Consider the following 20,647-nt stretch of genomic DNA (forward strand, 5'->3'; position numbering starts at 1 on the left):
TTTGGAGAAGTGCAGAACATCTTTCCCCTCTGGTGTCGTGGAATGAAGTCTCTTGCCAAGATGGGTTTGAAAGCAAGCGGAGACTGGATTTTAATGGTTCTGTTTATCATTCCAGCCCGGCGTTATAAATGCTTCAGAATAATAAATTACTGAGCATGTGGTGCATCACTTACGTAAAACTGTAAACCAGGACGGGGTGATTGTGATGCCCTGAACCAGACAGGAGAAGATTTTTAGTGAGAACCATGAGACAATTATCAATGCGGATGGCAAAATAAAATCGGTTGAACTCAGTGGTCCACCTTGAAAGGACAGTGGACAATAGACAATGGACAATAGGTGCAGGAGTAGGCCATTCGGCCCTTCGAGCCAGCACCGCCATTCAATGTGATCATGGCTGATCATCCCCAATCAGTACTCCGTTCCTGCCTTCGCTCAATATCATATAACCATATAACAATTACAGCACGGAAACAGGCCATCTCGGCCCTACAAGTCCGTGCCGAACAACTTTTTTCCCTTAGTCCCACCTGCCTGCACTCATACCATAACCCTCCATTCCCTTCTCATCCATATGCCTATCCAATATCCCCTGACTCCGTTCTCTGTAAGAGCCCTATCTAGCTCTCTCTTGAAGGTATCCAGAGAAATGGCCTCCACCGCCCTCTGTAGGTCTGCTGGAACTTGTTCAAAGAATCCACTACTCCCCAAAAGTGTAACCGCAACGTTGATTCCTCCTGGAGTGAAGAAGGTGTTCTTGGTTTTTAGTCCAAAACTGTCTCATCACCAGTTGAACCTACCCACGTTAGATTTCTGTTATAACTTTTATGTTTAACTTAACTATTCCATGCTGTAGTTTAATGATACAGCATGGAAACAGGCAGAGTCCGCGCAGACCAACGATCCACAAACACTTGCACTATCCGACACATACGAGCGACAATTTACAATTTTACCAAAGCCAATTAACCTACACACCTGTACATCTTTGGAGGAATGTGGGAGGAAACCGGAGCACCCGGAGAAAACCCATGCGTTCATGGGGAGATGGGACAAATTATGTACAGACAGCACCTGTAACACATAGTCAGGATCGAACCCAGGTCTTTGGCGTTGGAAGGCATTCCATAGAAATAAGCCCTTTGGCCCCTTCATGATATTTCTGTTATCCGACTTTCTCAATTTTCCCACTAGTTTTCAATTTTTATCTTAAACTGGAGAACAAATAATTGTGCTGCTATTTCTCATTGCTCTTAACATCAGCACAAGGTCAGTGGAAATTGTTAGTCATCCTTTAGGCCATTTGTGTCTTTCCACCATTATTAGCTTAGTTAATTGAGACAGAAGTTTCAGTGCATGGTGAATTCATATCATTTGTTTAGTCTAGTTTAGAGATACAGCGTGGAAACAAGCCCTTCGGCCCACTGAGTCCGTGCCAACCAGTGATCCCCCATGCATCAACACTACCCAGCACACACTAGGGACAATTTTACACTCATACCAAGCCAATTAACCTACAAACCTCTGGAGTGTGGGAGGAAACCGGAGATCTCGGAGAAAACCCACGCAGGTCACGGTGAGGACGTACAAACTCTGTACAGACAAGCACCCCAAGTCAGGATCGAACCCTTGTCGCTGGCGTTGTAAGGCAGTAGCTCTACCGCTGCGCCACCATCAATCAATCAATCAATCAGTTTTATTTGTCACATTGCACATAAAGTGCAAGTGAAATGAATTTGCCAGCAGCGGTACAATGACAAAGAACACACAAAAACACACACAAAAACTTAACGCAAACATCCACCACAGCATTCATCACTGTGGTGGAAGGCACAAAAATTGGCCAGTCCTCCTCCATTTTCCCCCGTGGTCGGGACCTCAACCCTCCGCAGCCGTTGCTACGGACATGCAGACAAGGTTAAAAGTCCAGGTAAGTCCTGAACCCATACCACCATTTGTGTTTTTGTAAAATAAATACGTGAGAACCATTTGAAATGGAAATGGTCGGTTATGAGAAGGTTCACCAGACTGATTCCTGGGATGTCAGGACTGTCTTATGAAGAAAGACTGGATAGACTTGGTTTATACTCTCTAGAATTTAGGAGATTGAGAGGGGATCTTATAGAAACTTACAAAATTCTTAAGGGGTTGGACAGGCTAGATGCAGGAAGATTGTTCCCGATGTGGGGGAAGTCCAGGACAAGGGGTCACAGCTTAAGGATAAAGGGGGAAATCCTTTAAAACCGAGATGAGGAGAACTTTTTTCACACAGAGAGTGGTGAATCTCTGGAACTCTCTGCCACAGAGGGTAGTTGAGGCCAGTTCATTGGCTATATTTAAGAGGGAGTTAGATGTGGCCCTTGTGGCCAAGGGGATCAGAGGGTATGGAGAGAAGGCAGGTACGGGATACTTAGTTGGATGATCAGCCATGATCATATTGAATGGCGGTGCAGGCTCGAAGGGCTGAATGGCCTACTCCTGCACCTAATTTCTATGTTTCTATGTTTCTATGTTTCTATGAGAGGCAGGAAGAAGAGTATTGGTATCCGCAAATCATCTACACTTGCTTTCCACCAGCATTGCTAACGGATACGTCAAAACCAATCCATCTTTTTCGACAAAATAATTCATAACAGAAACGCATTTGATAAATTCTCAGAGTGGTTTACGAGGCAAGTTATTTCAAATCCTCCATCTGATACCGTTTACATGAGTAAAAACTTACGTTCGAATGGGGTGTCCATAACCCTGCGTTTAAGTCTGTAATATTCGGCTACCAGGTTTATGTTGTACAGGCTCCTGAGTCCCTTGATCAGCTTGGTTTCCACAAGGTAGTTGGTAATATTAGCCACATCAAGCAATTGTTTTCCCAATGGCCACAAAGGCACATTCACTGTGACAGAGCAATGTCTGTAAAACACACCCATTGTACACGAACGAGTGAAGGAGTGCCAGTAAATAGCTGAGTTTACAAAATCAAACGTATATCGGAAACACAGAGATAAATGCTAGTCGAAAACTGAGCTTCTCAAATGATATTATTAAATGGCTGTTAAATGGAAAGAAAATGCTTGTTCAGTTTAGTTTAGAGATACAGTGTGGAAACAGGCCCTTCAGCCCAACAAGTGCGCACCGACCTGCGATCACCACACACTAACTCTATCCTACACTACACACACAAGGGACAATTAGCGCATACACCAAGCCAATTAACCTACAAACCTGTACGTCTCTGGAGTGTGGGAGGAAAGCGGAGATCTCGGAGAAAACCCAGGTGGTCACGGCAAGAACGTACAAACTCTGTACAGACAGCGCCCGTAGTCGGGATTGAACCTGAAGCTTCGGCGCTGTAAGGCAACAACTCTACCACTGCGCCACCCTGGCCACCCTGTCTTTATTTTATATAATTTCCACTATCCAAAAGGCCTAAAATACTTCAAGTCAAGGGTGTCTTATTGTCATATGTTCAAGATAGAACAATTAAATTCTTACTTGCTGCAAACAAGATTCAAGATTCAATACAAGATTCAAGATCATATTCCATACAACAGACGCACAACAACGCTAGGAGAACACATTTTATTGCCTTGAAATATGAAGAGGTGGCATTTAATGCCTTGGCACTTACTCTGACGAGTGTTTGTAGAGGTTTGCAAGTGGTTTTTGGATCCTGCTTGTAGCTTTGGTGATTTTTGCCTCTGCCCACTTCACCGTTTGGTTTGTGGCCTGTATGGGTGCGAAAAAAGTTGTTACCATCGGTGGACTATGTCAGCTCCGGTGGACAATGGTAAAAATGGTGCAGGAGTAGGCCATTCGGCCCTTCGAGCCTGCACCGCCATTCAATATGATCATGGCTGATCATCCAACTCAGTATCCTGTACCTGCCTTCTCTCCATACCCCCTGATCCCTTTAGCCACAAGGGCCACATCTAACTCCCTCTTAAATATAGCCAATGGCCTGTGGCCTCAACTACATTCTGTGGCAGAGAATTCCAGAGATTCACCACTTTCAGTGTGAAAAATGTTTTTCTCATCTCGGTCCTAAAAGATTTCCCCCTTATCCTTAAACTGTGACGCCCTGTTCTGTACTTCCCAAACATCGGGAACTATGTGTCTACTATGCATGGCTCGATTGGAATAATGTTTGGTCTTCCTGCCGACTGGTTAGCACGCAACAAAAGCTTTTCACTGTACCTCGCGGCACTCGTGACAGTAAACTGAATCTAAACTAAATTCTTCACATCTGTTTCACTGTTATGTAAACCGAATGCAAAGCGAATGGCAAATGCTAGCGAATGCAAAGTGCTGCTGAAAGTCTATTGTTTACTTGGACTGATTCCAATGCTCTTTTTTCTGAGGGGTGTGGTGCCACATTTCTGCCTGACTGCTGGGACTGTCCTAGGATTGGCGTTTCAGTGACCCCGAGAGAATTTCCTCTACTAAACGCTTCATTTATTTACGCGGAAAAAATGGCAGTAATTTGTGCCAATCGTGTTGGAATTTGCACGCATGCCTCTGGGGCAGGAGTCATCATCTTTGGCTCCAACCGGTTACTGCAGTGGCTTATTTTCATACGTCTATCCAGGTCAACGACAGACCTTTGCTTTTGGGTGATAATGTAAATGGAGCAATATTGATGCAGTCAAATTATTTATCTTGCAAGGAAAATGGAAAATGGCACAGAGCGTCTCTCTATTTAAAACTTACAGCACTGATCATGACTTTTGCAACCATTAACAAGGTATAGGAATGTGTGTGTGTGTGGTTGTGTGTGTGGTTTTGTGTGTGTGTGTGTGTGTGTGTGTGTGTGTGTGTGTGTGTGTGTGTGTCAGTGTGCGTGTCAGTGTGCGTGTCAGTGTGCGTGTCAGTGTGCGTGTCAGTGTGCGTCTGTGTGTGTGTGTGTGTGTGTGTGTGTGTGCGTGTGTGCGTGTGTGTGCGTCTGTGTGTGTGTGTGTGTGTGTGTGTGTGTGTGTGTGTGTGTGCGTGTCTGTGCGTCTGTGTGTGTGTGCGCGCGTGTGTGCACGCATGTGTGTTTGAGTAGGAAAGAACTGCAGATGCTGGTTTACCGAAGATTGACACAAAAAGCTGGAGTAACTCAGCGGGTCAGTCAGCATCTCTGGAGAAAAGGAATAGGCGATGTTTCGGGTCGTGACTCTTTTTCAGACACTTGACTCCTTTGCTGAGAAGCACGCTATTCTCTACTTAAAAATCTAGGTGACACACACACACACAACATGTATTCCACTTACCAAATCAAATGCTTTCTTGGAAATATGAAGTGCTCCTTGGAGTTTATCCAGCAGCCAAGCATCCTTAACCACCGTGGGGACAAAAGACTGAATTTTCTCCAGATATTCCTCCGTTTTCTGCTTCCATTGTTGGTCTAGTTCCTTCAGCGTCACTTCGTGATAAGCCTCCTTTAGCGTAGCTATGGGCTCTGGAAGTCAAATTGCCTCAGCTGTTAATATGTCTGCACAAGATTATATTTTACAAGTGTTACCAATTCCACTCTAACTTTCTATTCCACATTTATAATAGTTGACGTTTCAGGTCAGGTTCCCTTCTCCAGTCTGAAGAAGGGCCCTAACACTGACCCTTATCCACGTTCTCCGGAGATCTGCCTGGCCTGCTGAGTTACTCCAGCACTTGGTGTCTTTTGCTTACTCGATTCTTAGAAGGCTTCTTAGTTGCAATCTGTTTGCGAGACAAGTTAGCTGAACCGAGAGCAATGAAGCAGTGGGCAAGTGAATTGTGCCCATAGTTTAGTGGAAATTAGGTAGACCTAGTTGTACTGCCATATGGCATTTCTAATGTGATAACACACGCCACCACTCAGGAACAACTTATTTCCATATGTTATCAGGCGTCTGAACAGTCATTCCATAAGCTAGAGTCCTGTCTGATTCACCTTTACCCCATTGCAGACATTGGACTTTATCTCTGGAACTGGTGCGCTACAATGCTGAGAACTATATTCTGTACTCTGTATCTCCCCCTTTGCTCTGCCTATTGTACTTGAGTTTGGATTGATTGTATTTATGTATAGTATCCTCTGACATGAATTGGAGAGCTTGCAGAACAAAGCTTTTCACTGTCCCTCAGAAGACTTTACTTTTGGACTTTAGCGATACAGCGCGGAAAGAGGCCCTTTGGCCCACCGAGTTCTCACCGACCAGCGATCATCCCGTACACTAGCACTATCCTACACACTGGGGTCTATTTGTAATTTTACTGAAGCCAATTAACCCACAAACCTGCACATCATTGGAGTGTGGGAGGAAACCGGAACGTACAAACTCCGCGCAGACAACTCCCGTAGTCAGGATCGAACCCGGGTCTCTGACGCTGTAAGGCAGTAACTCTACCGCTGCGCCACCGTGCCATGTGACAATAATAAACCTAATCCTACTATAACCAGGCACACTGTTTTGATGCAAAGATTTATAATCTCCACTTACTTTTGAGTTCTCCTTGTACCTGTTGTATTGTTTCTTGAATCTTTGCAAGGTATAATGGAACAACATGGAGCAGCAGTTGTCTCAATCTGCTCAGCTTCCACATCTGGCGAACTGATCTTCCACCATTCTTGACAAGGTCTGCTGTTTTCTGAGAGAGTTTTAACATCCAACCACACGTTTCATACAGGAGGTCAGCATTCTGAAACTGTGCAAAATAAAATCCCACCTCAGCGTCTATATGCATGGAAGTGGTCACAGGAGCGAAAGCCATTCGGCCCTCGAGTCTACTCCTTCCACCATGGTTCTTGCACAAAACAGTACAGTGGAACCTAATTTTAGGTACCGTAATCCATTCTATTCTAGTTTTTATGTTATGAGAGAGTTGGTAGCAGTAGAAAAAAACGTGAAGTGTGTTAAAAAAATAAAACAGGAGGTCAGCATCCTGGAAAGTGTGCAAGAAATTAAAAAGAATTTTTCAAATCTGTATTCGGAGCGATCTATATGCATGGAAGTGATCATTTTTCATAAGTATTTTTCCAAAATTTAAGTATCAATTTCTTTACCCAATTAACATCATAAGTCACAGGAGCAGAATTAGGCCTTTCGGCCCATCGAGTCTATTTCCGCCATTCAATCAGTTGGGTTGATCTATCAATTTCTTTCCAGCTTACCCATTCTCCTGCCTTCCCTATTATTCCAAATATAAATTCCGTTTTGGGTTCTATTCTTTTGAAAAGCCCTTCCAAAATTTATTCAACTTGTACCCTACAAATGAATGTGTTATATTATTTTTATGTGTTATATTGATCTATCTTTCCAGCTTCACCTCATTCTCCTGCCTTCCCGCCAAAACCTTTGACACCCTTAAGGACCTGTCCCACCTGGTGATTTTTTCGGCGACTGCCGCCGTCATATCAGTGTCGCCAAAATTTTTTGAACATTTCAAAATCTAGCGGCGACAAAAAAAATGTTGTGACACAAAAATGTTGTGACCCCGTAAATATGTCATCATGCCATGTCACGGCCCAAATTTTTTGGTGACCTGATACGTCAGTAAATTATGCCAACAATCGCCGAAAAAAATCGCCAAGCGGGACAGGCCCTTTACTAATCAAGAACCTGTTAAATCTCCACTTAAAAAATACCCAATGACTTGGCCTCCACTGCTGTCTGCGGCAATGAATTCCACCCGCTGACTAAAGAAATTCCTCCTCATCTCCTTTCTAAAGGTTCATCCTTTTATTCTGACGCTGTGCCCTCTGGTCCTCGACCCTCCCACTGGTAGAAACTCCCTCTCCGCATCCACTCTAGCCAGGCCTTTAACTATTCAGTAAGTTTCAATAAGGTCCCTCCTCATTTTTCTAAACTTGAGTACTCGAAACCCTCTAAAAGTGAGCACCGGCCCAGTGCTGTTAAACGCTCATGTCCATGTGGATATGCTTTAGATCATAGCTGCGCTGCATACCACTCATAGAATCACACAGCATGGAAACACACCCCTGGCTTAACTCGTCTAGGCCGACCAAGATGCCCCATTTCAGTCAGTCACAGTTACCCCCCCAAAGCAGATGTCACCGACTCTTGTGATTTTCATAATTAATCCATTGAGTTCAGTTTAATGTAGTTTAGAGATACAGCTTGGATACAGACCCTCGGCCCACAGAGTCCATGCCAAACAACATTAGTTCTATCCATTTAAGGGGCTTTCAGATGGGCACATGGATATGCGGGGAATGAAGGGGTATGCATCACATACAGGCAGAGAAGATTAGTTTAGTTTGACATCATGTTCAGCGTGGATATTGTGAGCTGTAGAGCCTGTCCTGTGGCTGTACTGTTAGAGATTCTAATTCTTAATTTTGAGTGTTGGATTTTCATTAACCAAAGACCTAAAGGAATATAGTGTCATGGATTCATACAGTGTGTAAACAGGCCTTTTTGCCCAACTTCCCCATGCCGACCAACATGCTCCATCTACACTAGCCCCAGCTGTTATCAGGCAACTGAACCATTCTACCGCAATGAGCGAGCAGTCCTGAACTATTATCGACCCAATCGGACTATCTTTGATCGGACTTCATTGGCTTTACCTTGCACTAAACATCATTCCCTTTATCATGTATCTGTGGGGTGGAAGATTGCAACCTTCACGTGGTCCGCCCTGTTTCGACTAATGTAATCAACTAGACGTGCACAAACAGAAGATCAAATAGAACAAGTTGTCCTACAACTTTAAGCTGTGCACGCCACACGAAAGAAGAAGATGTATCTGTACACTTTGAATGGCGCGATTGTAATTGTGTATTGTCTTTCTGCTGTCTGGATAGCACGCAACATAACCTTTTCACCGTACCTCGGCACACGTGACAATAAACTAAAACTGAAACCTGCCTGCGTTTGGCACATATCCCTCTAAACCTGTTCTATTCATGTACCTATCTAAATGTTTCTTAAATGCTGCAAATGTGGAAAAGGTATAATGCTTATAGTTCAGGCATGATCCCACTGAACATAGTCTAACTCCATACCCTAGAGATTCTAATTTTTTGCAAGATTAATGAAATAAAAATGGCAAATTCTGTGACTGATGTCACGATACTCACGTTTTTCCTGAACTTCCAAACGAATAGGTCAAATTCTTTGAGCTTCTTCAGCAAATGGTTCTTAAATTGGAAAACAATTTCAGAAAGTTTGGTCTGAAAGTACAAAGGGGAAAGAAATTAGGTTCAAGGTGAAGGAAAGAGAAGATCTCTGTAGTACGTGGTGTGCAGGAAGGAACTGCAGATGCTGGTTTAAACCGAATATAGACACAAAAAGCCAGAGTAACTCAATGGGACAGGCAGCGTCTCCGGAGAGAAGGAATGGTTGACGTTTCGGGTCGAGACCCTTCAAGACGTCACCCATTCCCTCTCCAGAGATGCCGCCTGTCCCGCTGAGTTAAACCCCTGTCCCACAGTACGAGTTCATTCCAAGAGTTCTCCCGAGTTTGCTCTGATTCGAACTCGGAGATTTACGGTAATGGCCACTCGTCGGTACTTGGGGCTCTCGTGGACATTTTTCATCATGTTGAAAAATCTTCACGAGTCGTCCCGTGCTTACCTGCCGTTAGCGAGTCTTCCCGAGTACCTGCCGTTAGCGCTAAGAGACGTCCCTGAGCTCCGACGTACCCGCTACGTTCATTCTCCGTGCTTACCACGAGCTTGATTTTTTTTTAAACTCGGGAGAGCTCTTGGAATGAACTCGTACCGTGGGACAGGGCTATTACTCCAGCGTTTTGTGTCTATCTGTAGTACTTGAAATCCTTATTTTCAATGCAAATCAACGTGTCCAAAAAAAATGACTGCACAGTAAACTGATATAACAGAGGATTAGGAGCTCAGTTCCCTGCAGTTACCTCTGTCCTGGTAATGAGGTGTGGGCAGCCCTGGGCTGTTACTCTGAGGACACTCTGTATGCTTTTGTTGACCACTGCGAACGAAAGGTGCCCCAGTTTTCCTTTCCTCATCTGGTTCAGAGTGCGGTACAATTCCACTTTGGCAATTCCATCTTCTTTGGAGCAAAACGACAATTCTGCTCCCTCTTCATCCGATGTACCTTTGACACAGACACTCAGTTAACCATTGAGTTCATTTGTTTTAAGAGCAGAATTAGGCCACTCGGCCCATCAAGTCTACTCCGCCATTCAATCATGGCTGATCTATCTTTCCTTCAGACTGAAGAAGGGTCCCGACCCGAAACACCACCCATCCTTTTTCTCCAGAGATGTTGCCTGACCCGCTGAGTTACTCCAGCACATTGCATCTATCAACACTTAGTTTAGTTTAGTTTAATTTAGTTTAGAGAAACCGAATGAAAACAGGCCCTTTGGCTCATCGAATCCATGCCAACCACCGTCCACACTAGTTCTATGTTATCCATCTTTCTCACCCACTCACTACTCAATAGGGGCAATTTACAGAGGCCAATTAACCTACGAACTCAAATGGTCATTGGGATGAGGGAGGAATCGGAGGACCCGGAGCAAGCCCGTGTGGACACAGTGTTCTGCGTACAACGTAAAAGCAGAACTTTTCAATCCAAAGTCAGGATCGAACCCGGGTCCCTCTGGTGCCGTGAGGTCACAGTGTTGCCAGGTACAACGCTCTGTCTCCGTAATAAACACTTGGGCAGATACATTGACAGCAAAAGTGAAGAGGAATATGGGGCAAACACTGGGACTAGCTTAGGTGGGCATCTTGGATGAGTTGCGTCAAAGGACCTGTTTCCGTGCTGTGTGGCTCTAAGCTCATGTTGGAACCATCTCCACCTCCTTTGGATCCATTTTGTTCCTCTGCATCCTTCATGACCTCCCATTCACTACTGCCATGCACTGACATCACGTTACTGAACGACGTTTGTTCTCCTCTCCATTGACTTTGGTCCCACCACCCACACAACCTCCTGATTGCCAGCCAACACACACATAATCCGCACCACTACGAGTCCGGGCCGCCTTTGCAGTGAATTGGCAGGCAGGCAGGCAATGCCTATTCCACTGGTGCCTGCTGGATTAAACTGGTGAAGGGCCTGTCCCACTTACGCAACTTTTTCGGCGACTGCCGGCACGCGTCATAGGTCGCCGAAAAATTTCAACATGTTAAAAATTCAGCAGCAACCAGAAAGAAGTGACGACTCTTTGGGTGACTGAGGAGACTCCGCACGACCATACTGCCGACATGCCGCGGGGTGAAGTCTGTATGGTCGTGAGTAGTCGCCCAAAGAGTCGTACCTTGTTCTGGTCGCCGCTGGATTTTCAGCGACCCACACCATCCTGGCCACACACTCATTTCACCTCTGCCATCGGGAAGAAGGTACAGGAGCCTGAAATCTGTAACATCCAAGTTCAGGAACAGCTTCTTCCCCACAGCCATCTGGCTATTAAATACGACATCAAATAGGCTCTGAACAATAACAGTATTATTATTATTGCACTTTATCTGTTTATTTATTGTGTATATATGGTCTATAGTCACACTGAACTTTTATCTTCTGTTTTGTATTATGTTTACATATTCTGTTGTGCTGCAGCAAGCAAGAATTCCATTGTCCCATCCAGGACACACGACTATAAAAGTCTCTCGACTCTTCAGTTGGTGAGCCTTCCTTACCCCGAGTGTATCCAGTGTAGTACTGCTGACAACCCATCTTGTGCACGGCAACTAGTTTAATTTTGTCACTCTGATCGACTACTCCTTCCAGTGCTGCTCTGCTGTTGAGGAGGGAGGCAGTGTAAGTGCCCAACAGGGCGAGATGACTGGATTCAGAAGTCTTCCACTGTGGGAGAAGCAGAAAGCAATATCTCATGCGTGGGAAAGAATTGCAGATGCTGGAATAAAATCGAAGGTAGACACAAAATGCTGGAGTAACTCAACGGGTGAGGCAGCATGTATGGAGAGAAGGAATGGGTGCTGTTTCGGGTCGAGACCCTTGTTCTGACAGAGGTTGTGGGGGGGGGGGGGGGGGGTGGAGTCTGAAGAAGGGTCTCGACCCGAAACGTCACCCATTCCTTCTCTCCATAGATGCCGCCTCACCCGCTGAGTTACTCCAACATTAAGTGCCTACAAGCAATATTTCAAGTTGTTGAGCTATTCATTTGTGAATCAGATGTACAACCAATGTCATTGCACATTGTCAGATTTGTTTAAATCCTGATGGCTTGGTGTACTATCATATTTTAATTCACTGTCATTTTGGACATTCTAAATACGATGACACTGTTTACTATTTGAAGAAAAAAAATTATAATAAAATAGCGCAGTGGTTTTTTTAATTGAATGGAATTGGAAGATACAGAATGGAAACTAACCTTCTGCCCACCGAGTCCATGCTGAGTCAAGATCATCCCGTCAACGGAGGGTTCGAGGCCCCCGACCACGGGAGAGCAAAGGGAAGAGATCGAATTTTATTTCACCTTCCATCACAGTGAGGAATGTGGAGGAGTCACTGTGATGGATGTTTATGTTCCAATGTGCTTTGTGTGTTCCATTGCTTTTTGTTTGTGTGACTGACTTGGCAAATGAAATTCCTCGTATGTTGTGAAACATACTTGGCTAATAAAGTATTATTGTCATTGTGTGATTGTGACCTCACCCGTTCATACTAGTTCTATGTTGTGCCACTTTCACATCCGCTCCCTATACACGAGGGGCAATGTACAGAGGAGAATTAACCTGCAAACCTTTGGGATGTGGGAGGAAAACCATACGGTCACGGGGAGAACGCGCAAACTCCACACAGACAGCACTTGAGGTCAGGATTGAACCCAGGTCTCTGGTGTCGTCTACCAGCTGCGCCACTGTTAACAGTTATAGAGTCATGGAGTCTTGCAGTGTGGAAACAGGTGTTTCGGCCCAAATTGCCCACACCAGCCAACATGTCTCATCTACACTAGTCCCACCTGCCTGCAATTGGCTTATAAGCCTGTCCATGATAGGACATGTCTAAATATTTCTTATCCGGCAGCTCGTTCAAGACACAATAGATGTGTTTTGTAACACAGAAAAAATGTCTCCACAACACTGTCTCTTCAAAGCCTCTGCGGCCACAATTACCTCCATTTCAAGAGAGTAGTTCTTCGAGTCAGACTGTCCGCCATTCCTCAGTGACAGACCCAGCACAGCATCATGTTTCTCATCACTGGAGAGACTGGCTCGGGTTTGGGATGACAAAACAACGTCCCCTCGATTTCGCAGGTGCCTTCCTGATAACTTGACGGACTGAAAAAAAAATATTTAAAGCCTTCATTACAGCTGTTATGTACGTTCTCCCCGTGACCTGCGTGAGCTTTCTCCAACATCTACGGTTTCCATCCACACTCCAAAGACGTACAGGTTTGTAGGTGAATTAGCTTGGTATAACATTAGCATAGTGCTAAGGTGCGGGGGATCACTGGTCGGTGCGGACTCGATGGGCTGAAGGGCCTGTTTCCGCGCTGTATCTCCAAACTAAACGCAACTAAACCAACCAGTACGCCTTATGTTTTTCTCCGTTTTTTTTACATTTTATCATCCTTTCAATTTCCCACTTCTAGTTTGAAAGGAAGGGTCTGGTCTCTAACGGACCCTTTCAATAAGTTGGATCTGAGTCTATAGATATGGCTCATAGAGCAGGCTTCCTCTCTGCGTCTTCCCAATCGCTGATGGAGCGGATTGATGGATTGTGGAAACTTGGCTGAATTTCCTTCCATTAATCCCACCTCGTCCCGGACACGAGTAGATCCATGGAACACAGAGTGCTGGAGTAACACAGCGGGGCAGGCAGCATCTCTGGAGGACATGGATAGGTGACGTTTCAGTTCGGGACCCTTCCTCTGATGTTAGGGTCCTGACCTGAAACGGTACCTGTCCATGTCTTCCAGAGATTTGTAGGAAGGAACTGCAGATGCTGGTTTAAACCAAAAAAAGACACAGAATGCTGGAGTAACTCAGCCTGAAGAAGGGTGTTGACCAGAAACGTCAACCCTTCCTTCTCGCCAGAGATGCTGCCTGTCCCGCAGAGGCACTCCAGCATTTTGTGTCTATCTTCGGTGCACGTCTTTCAGAGATGCTGTCTGACCCCCTGAGTTACTTCAGCACTTCGTGTTCGATGCAAGATTCTAGTATCTGGATCTATATTTGTAGAGGCTCTGGTTAAGATCGGACAGATCAACTCCTCGCGAGGATTGAACCAGATAATCTGCAGGGTCTATGATACAGACGGTCGCATCTTCACCAGTCTGGTCATAGTATCCTTTGATCCAAAGTTCACCGTTTTTACTCCAGATGGCAGATCGTACTTTGCCTGTTGCTGCCTCTCTGTTGTTGCTGCATCTGTTGGCGCAGAATTAGAAGAAAAGAGAAGAAAACGGAAAGAGAAGCAGCAATGACCAAAGCCCGACCTGCCATCTGGAATTATCTGTCCTGAATGCTGAAGAACTTTCAAAGCCAGGATTGGTCTCATAAGCCACCTGAGGCCCCATAAAAACAACGGAACGTAGACCATTATCCTTGACCTCCAGGGACAGCCATGACGAGTTTCCTTTGATCCCAAGTTCTCTGTTTTTACTTTGCATAATTGATTTCACAAAAATATTTAAATATCACCTACCCATAAGGGGAAATTTCTAAATTTTAACTCAAGGAGCATAATTAGGCCATTCGGCCCATCAAGTCAATTCCAAGTCCATTGAATCAAGGCTGATCTATCTTTCCATCTCATCCCCATTCTCCCGTCTTCTCCCCATAAAGTTTGATACCCTTACTAATCATGAACCTGCTAATCTCCACGTAAAAATACCCAATGACTTGGCCTCCACAGCCGTCTGTGGCAATGAATTCAACAGATTTGCCATCCTCTGACTAAAGAAATTCCTCCTCTTCTCCTCTCCAAAAGGAACATCCTTTTATTCTGAGTGGTTGATCTGAGAAGAATCTGATCAATTACCCTCTCGTAATGAATAAGGGTATCGCCCCAGCGCAGAGGGAGAAGAGGAGGGAAGAGACTGCAGACCTAAGACTTTTGCCTCCATCACAGTGAGGAGATGCTGGGTGGACTCACTGTGATGGATGTTAATATGTGTTTATTGTTGTTTTATTGTATTGTATTATATGTATGACTGCTGCAATTTCGTTCAGACTTCGGTCTGAATGACAATAAAAGGCTATCTATCTATCCATCTATCTAAAGTTCGATCAGATTGTATTGTTTTCTCAACACTTCACGGTTTAAATAAAAATAAATTGAGAATCTAAGCCAGTCAGTCCTTTGGAAAGAGGCTACATGATGATTAAAGATAAAGCATTCATTCTAAAAGCTAAAATTGAGGCAAAACAAGTCCTACATTTGACATGTTACAGAAGGCCACTTTCAGGTAATGGTTCAGCTGACTGCGGTAATCGGTTTGGATCCTACCAAGTATGTCCTGCCTGCCACAAGATGGCTGGAAAATATTTGAGAAGGTGGCAGCAATCCAGATGTTGTCCAATCTCATTGGTCTGTGATTCTGCAGAAAGAAAGAAAGGAAGAAAGCAAACAGATAACAATGTGCAGAAAGGAAATGTAGACGCTGGTTTAAATTGAAGCAGAATACAAAAGGCTCAGCGGGACAGGCAGCATCTCTGGAGAGAAGGAATGGGTGACGTTTCGGGTCAAGACTCTTCTTCAGACGGAGTAATCGCTCTCCGTCAATGATCCATACAACATCCTCCTCAGTTCAGTAAAAATCATTGTGGCGGAAGGGACTGTAAACGGGTCCTTTTCTGAATGGCAGGCAGTGACTAGTAGGTGTACCGCAAGGCTCAGTGCTGGGACTTCAGCTATTTATAATATATATTAATGATCTGCATGAGGGAATTGAATGCAACATCTCCAAGTTTGCGCATGACACGAAGCTGGGGGGGCAGTGTTAGCTGTGAGGAGGATTCAGGAGGCTGCAAGGTGACTTGGATAAAAAGGGTGAGTGGGCAAATGCATGGCAAAGGATTTATAATGTGGATAAATATGAGGTGATCCCCTTGTGGTGGCAAAAACATCGGAAAGTAGACATTATCTGATTAACCATAAACCATATAAAAATACAGCACGGAAACAGGCCATCTCGGCCCTACAAGTCCGTGCCGAACAAATTTTTTTCCCCTTAGTCCCACCTGCCTGCACTCATACCATAACCCTCCATTCCCTTCTCATCCATATGCCTATCCAATTTATTTTTAAATGATACCAACCAACCTGCCTCCACCACTTCCACTGGAAGCTCATTCCACACCGCTACCACTCTCTGAGTAAAGAAGTTCCCCCTCATATTACCTCTAAACTTCTGTCCCTTAATTCTGAAGTCATGTCCTCTTGTTTGAATCTTCCCTATTCTCAAAGGGAAAAGCTTGTCCACATCAACTCTGTCTATCCCTCTCATCATTTTAAAGACCTCTATCAGGTCCCCCCCTTAACCTTCTGCGCTCCAGAGAATAAAGACCTGACTTATTCAACCTATCTCTGTAACTTAGTTGTTGAAACCCAGGCAGCATTCTAGTAAATCTCCTCTGTACTCTCTCTATTTTGTTGACATCCTTCCTATAATTGGGCGACCAAAATTGTACACCATACTCCAGATTTTGTCTCACCAATGCCTTGTACATTTTAACAATACATCCCAGCTTCTATAATGCTCTGATTTATAAAGGCTAGCATACCAAAAGCTTTCTTTACCACCCTATCTATATGAGATTCCACCTTCAAGGAACTATGCACGGTTCTATGCACGGTCCTAATCGGCCACTGATTGGTGGCCGATTAGGAAAAGGGGAGATGCAACGAGACCTGGGTGTCATGGTACACCAGTCATTGAAAGTAGGCATGCAGGTGCAGCAGGCAGTGAAGAAAGCGAATGGTATGTTAGCATTCATAGCAAAAGGATTTGAGTATAGGAGCAGGGAGGTTCTACTGCAGTTGTACAGGGACTTGGTGAGCCCACGCCTGGAGTATTGCGTACAGTTTTGTTCTCCTAATCTGAGGAAAGACATTCTTGCCATAGAGGGAATACAGAGAAGGTTCACCAGACTGATTCCTAGGATGGCAGGACTTTCATATGAAGAAAGACTGGATAGACTCGGCTTGTACTCGCTAGAATTTAGAAGATTGGGGGGATCTTATAGAAACGTACAAAATTCTTAAGGGGTTGGATAGGCTAGATGCAGGAAGATTATTCCCGATGTTGGGGAAGTCCAGAACAAGGGGTCACAGCTTAAGGATAAGAAGGAAATCTTTTAGGACCGAGATGAGAAATTCATTTTTTACACAGAGAGTGGTGAATCTCTGGAATTATCTGCCACGGAAGGTAGTTGAGGCCAGTTCATTGGCTATATTTAAGAGGGAGTTAGATGTGGCCCTTGTGGCTAAAGGGATCAGAGGGTATGGGGAGATGGCAGGGATGGGATACTGAGTTGGATGATCAGCCATGATCATATCGAATGGCAGTGCAGGCTCGAAGGGCCGAATGGCCTACTCCAGCGCCTATTTTCTATGTTTCTATGTTTCTATGACTGTAGATGTTGGTTTACACTGAAGGTAGACACAAAATGCTGGAATAACTCAGTGGGACAGGCAACATCTCTGGAAAGATGGAATGGGTCTGAAGAAGGGTCTCGACCCGAAACGTCACCCATTCCTTCACTCCAGAGATGCTGCCTGTCCCGCTGAGTTACTCCAGCATTTTGTGTCTATCTTCAGTGTAAACCAGCATCTGCAGTCTCTTCCGACACAAAGATTGTTACTGAACTGTACACAAAAAAATAAACTTTACTGGCCCGCTTAATTACTCCAACATTGTGTGTCTATCTTCAATAAAAATCTTGCTACACATAGTGGCAGAATAGAGGCCTCAGTCATAATGGGGAACCAACAATGCAAACATTTGTAGGATAAATCAGCATTTAACATCATTACTGGAATACGCACCTGATACTCAAAGCTTTGGTTGATCTTTTTGTCATCCCAGTATAGCTCCAAACTTTCTATCAAAAGATTCCGAGTCTGTTTGGCAAATCCACAACTGTGCAAAGATTGTATGTTGAGGAAGGGCTGCAGCTGGACAAACACAGGGTTGTTGTATCAGTAACGCAGTTGTGTGCAGAATAAGCACATTTACTGTGATCAAAAGAAGCAACTGTTGTACGTTGATCCAACTTGCTGTCATTACCAGGTCAGTCAGAAAGCCCTGCTGGAAGATATTTCATGAGTTCCAGGAGCAGCATCGGCTTGATGGGCCAAATAAGTTCATAAGTGATAGGAGCAGAATCAGACCATTTGGATCATCAAGTCTACTCCGCCATTCAATCATGGCTGGTCTATCTTACCCCCTCGAACCCATGCTGCTGCCTTCTCCCTAAAACCCCTGACACCTGTACTAATCAAGAATCTATCTATCTCTGCCTTTAAAAATATCCACTGACTTAGCCTCCACAGCCTTCTGCGGCAAAGAATTCCACAGATTCACCACCCTCTGATGAAAGAAATATCTCCTCATTTCCTTCCTAAAAGAAAGTATTTTAATTCCGAGGCTGTGGTAGAGTCCCTCAGGTCTCAATTAAATATTTGGCCCAACTCATCCATGCCGACCAAGATTTCCCATTTAAGCTAATCCCATTTGCCCAAATGGTCCTTATCCCTCCAAATCTTTCCAATCCATGTTCAGGTTAAATATTGTTAGGTTTCTATTAAATCTCTCCCCCCCTCACCTTAAACCTATGTCCGCTGGTTCCCGATTCCCCCACTCCGGGTAAAAGACTGTGCGTTCACCCTATCTATTCCCCTCATGATCTTATACACCTATGAATAAATGTTCTGGCCTATATATTCCTGAAAGTAGTTGTCGACATAGTCTGCAGATGGACCGTAGAGAAAAAAAAAGTTTTTTGCACCATATTTTTCAAAGCTCATCCTGATTCTGCTAAGTATTGTTCTCGGATTGTTGTTATTGTAAATGAGGAGTACCTGGCCTGAAGAAAAGTCGAGACAAGTGTCCCACACCGTCAAATTGCTTTCCATTTTGTATTCCAGTGTAAATTTCAGATCGGTTGGACGGCCGCCATTCCAAGCAACACGAGCCTCGAGATTAAACAAATATTTATTAATGATTTCACCCACATTATCTTACAATGAGATTCAGCACAGCTAAAATTTAGCATCAATCTTCAGAGATATATGGCAGTGATTTGTGCTATCTATTAATCAGGTGGCATGGTGGCACAGCGGTAGAGTTCGAACCAGCCAGAGAGCCTGGTTCGATCCTGACTACGGGTGAAGTTTATGGAGGGGGTGCAGTTGAGATTTACCGCAGAATGTTGTCTGAATTGGAGGGTATTAGATACAGGGAGAGTTTGAACAATCTTGGCTTGTTTTCTCTGGAACGTCAGAGGTTGAGAGGAGACCTGATAGAACTATATAAAATTATGAGAGGCATAGATAGAGTAGATAGTCAGAACCTATTTCACAGGATAGAAATGTCAAAGACTAGAGGGCACAGCTTTAAGGTGAGAGGGTCAAATTGTAAAGGAGATGTGCAGGACAAGTTTTTTTTTTACACACTGGGAGTATTGGATGGATGGAACGCACTGCCAGGGTCAGTGGTGGAAGCAGATACGATAGTGGCATTTAAGAGACATTTAGATAGATGCATGGATATGCTGGGAAAGGAGGGATACATTTCACTTGCACTCAGAGGAGATTGGTTTAACCTGATATCATGTTCGGCACAGACATTGTGGGCCGAAGGGCTGATTTCTGTGCTGCACTGTTCTTTGTATAGGAAGGAACTACAGATGCTGGTTTACACTAAAGAACGACACACAATTCTGGGGTAACTGAGCAGGACAGGCAGCATCTCTGGATTGAAGAAATGGGTGACGTTTCAGGTCGGGTCAGAAGAAGGGTGTCGACCCAAAACGTCACCCACTCCTTTATATCCAGAAATGCTGCCTATACTGGCCTATGTTCTTATTTCCCCAACTATCATTTATTCCCATTGAAGATGTGAGTGCCATTTTCCCGTTGGTCCAGATGTCCGCAGAGTCGACCATGAGGTATGAAAAGGGCACTTGGGTCAAAAATACATTGCAACCAATAACTCCCTCCCTCTCCAGGTCACCATTCCAACCTTCTGGTTGTATTTCTGTCCCCTCCTTTCAGAAAGACACTTGAGATGAAACTTTTCCAAGGGGAACTTGAAGGGGTGTTGAAGTTTGGCTTCACTTTCCAGACGATCATCGTCCAATATGAGAGAAGCTTGAAGGACCACCTGCGTTCCAAACAAATTCATTTTAACGCCACAGTTGATAGAAGGAACATTTTACAACAGCAAAAATATTTTCAATTCCACTGCTATTGAGCAGTTCACACTTTGAATTTCAAAGCCAAGAGTGCATTTTCTAGCACAAATATTTAGCTGAAACCAGCACCAATTTCAGATTATCTCTACACTTATAAAACTCTGATCTTGGATGTGTATTTATTTGTTTGTGTGTTTGTGTGTAATCACATCTTCGCGAAAAACCACGCTGTAATGGTAAAATTTGTACATATTCCGGTAGAGATTTTTCCCGTGGAGTCCAAAATCGCCTGATATGAAATTTTCAGGCTTTGTTTTGCGTTATTACCGCAAATGTTCAAAAATCTGACCA

General features: G+C 44.3%; 1 protein-coding gene across 1 annotated transcript in view; it reads right to left on the reverse strand.

Annotated features, from left to right (window-relative positions):
* LOC129706733 (uncharacterized) overlaps positions 1 to 20,647 on the reverse strand; it is a 228,101-nt gene that overhangs the window by 27,383 nt on the left and 180,071 nt on the right. Inside the window, exons 56-67 of the mRNA XM_055651166.1 lie at positions 20,125 to 20,265; positions 18,963 to 19,076; positions 17,928 to 18,056; positions 15,316 to 15,477; positions 13,049 to 13,213; positions 11,606 to 11,771; positions 9,853 to 10,052; positions 9,062 to 9,154; positions 6,459 to 6,663; positions 5,250 to 5,437; positions 3,629 to 3,726; positions 2,726 to 2,910 (exon numbers count right to left, since the gene is read on the reverse strand). Of these exons, the coding sequence (XP_055507141.1) occupies positions 2,726 to 2,910; positions 3,629 to 3,726; positions 5,250 to 5,437; positions 6,459 to 6,663; positions 9,062 to 9,154; positions 9,853 to 10,052; positions 11,606 to 11,771; positions 13,049 to 13,213; positions 15,316 to 15,477; positions 17,928 to 18,056; positions 18,963 to 19,076; positions 20,125 to 20,265 (1,846 nt within the window). The remainder of the gene's footprint in view (positions 1 to 2,725; positions 2,911 to 3,628; positions 3,727 to 5,249; positions 5,438 to 6,458; positions 6,664 to 9,061; positions 9,155 to 9,852; positions 10,053 to 11,605; positions 11,772 to 13,048; positions 13,214 to 15,315; positions 15,478 to 17,927; positions 18,057 to 18,962; positions 19,077 to 20,124; positions 20,266 to 20,647) is intronic.

This window comes from Leucoraja erinacea, chromosome 20, assembly GCF_028641065.1.
Source record: "Leucoraja erinacea ecotype New England chromosome 20, Leri_hhj_1, whole genome shotgun sequence".
In the NCBI taxonomy this organism is placed as follows: domain Eukaryota; kingdom Metazoa; phylum Chordata; class Chondrichthyes; order Rajiformes; family Rajidae; genus Leucoraja; species Leucoraja erinaceus.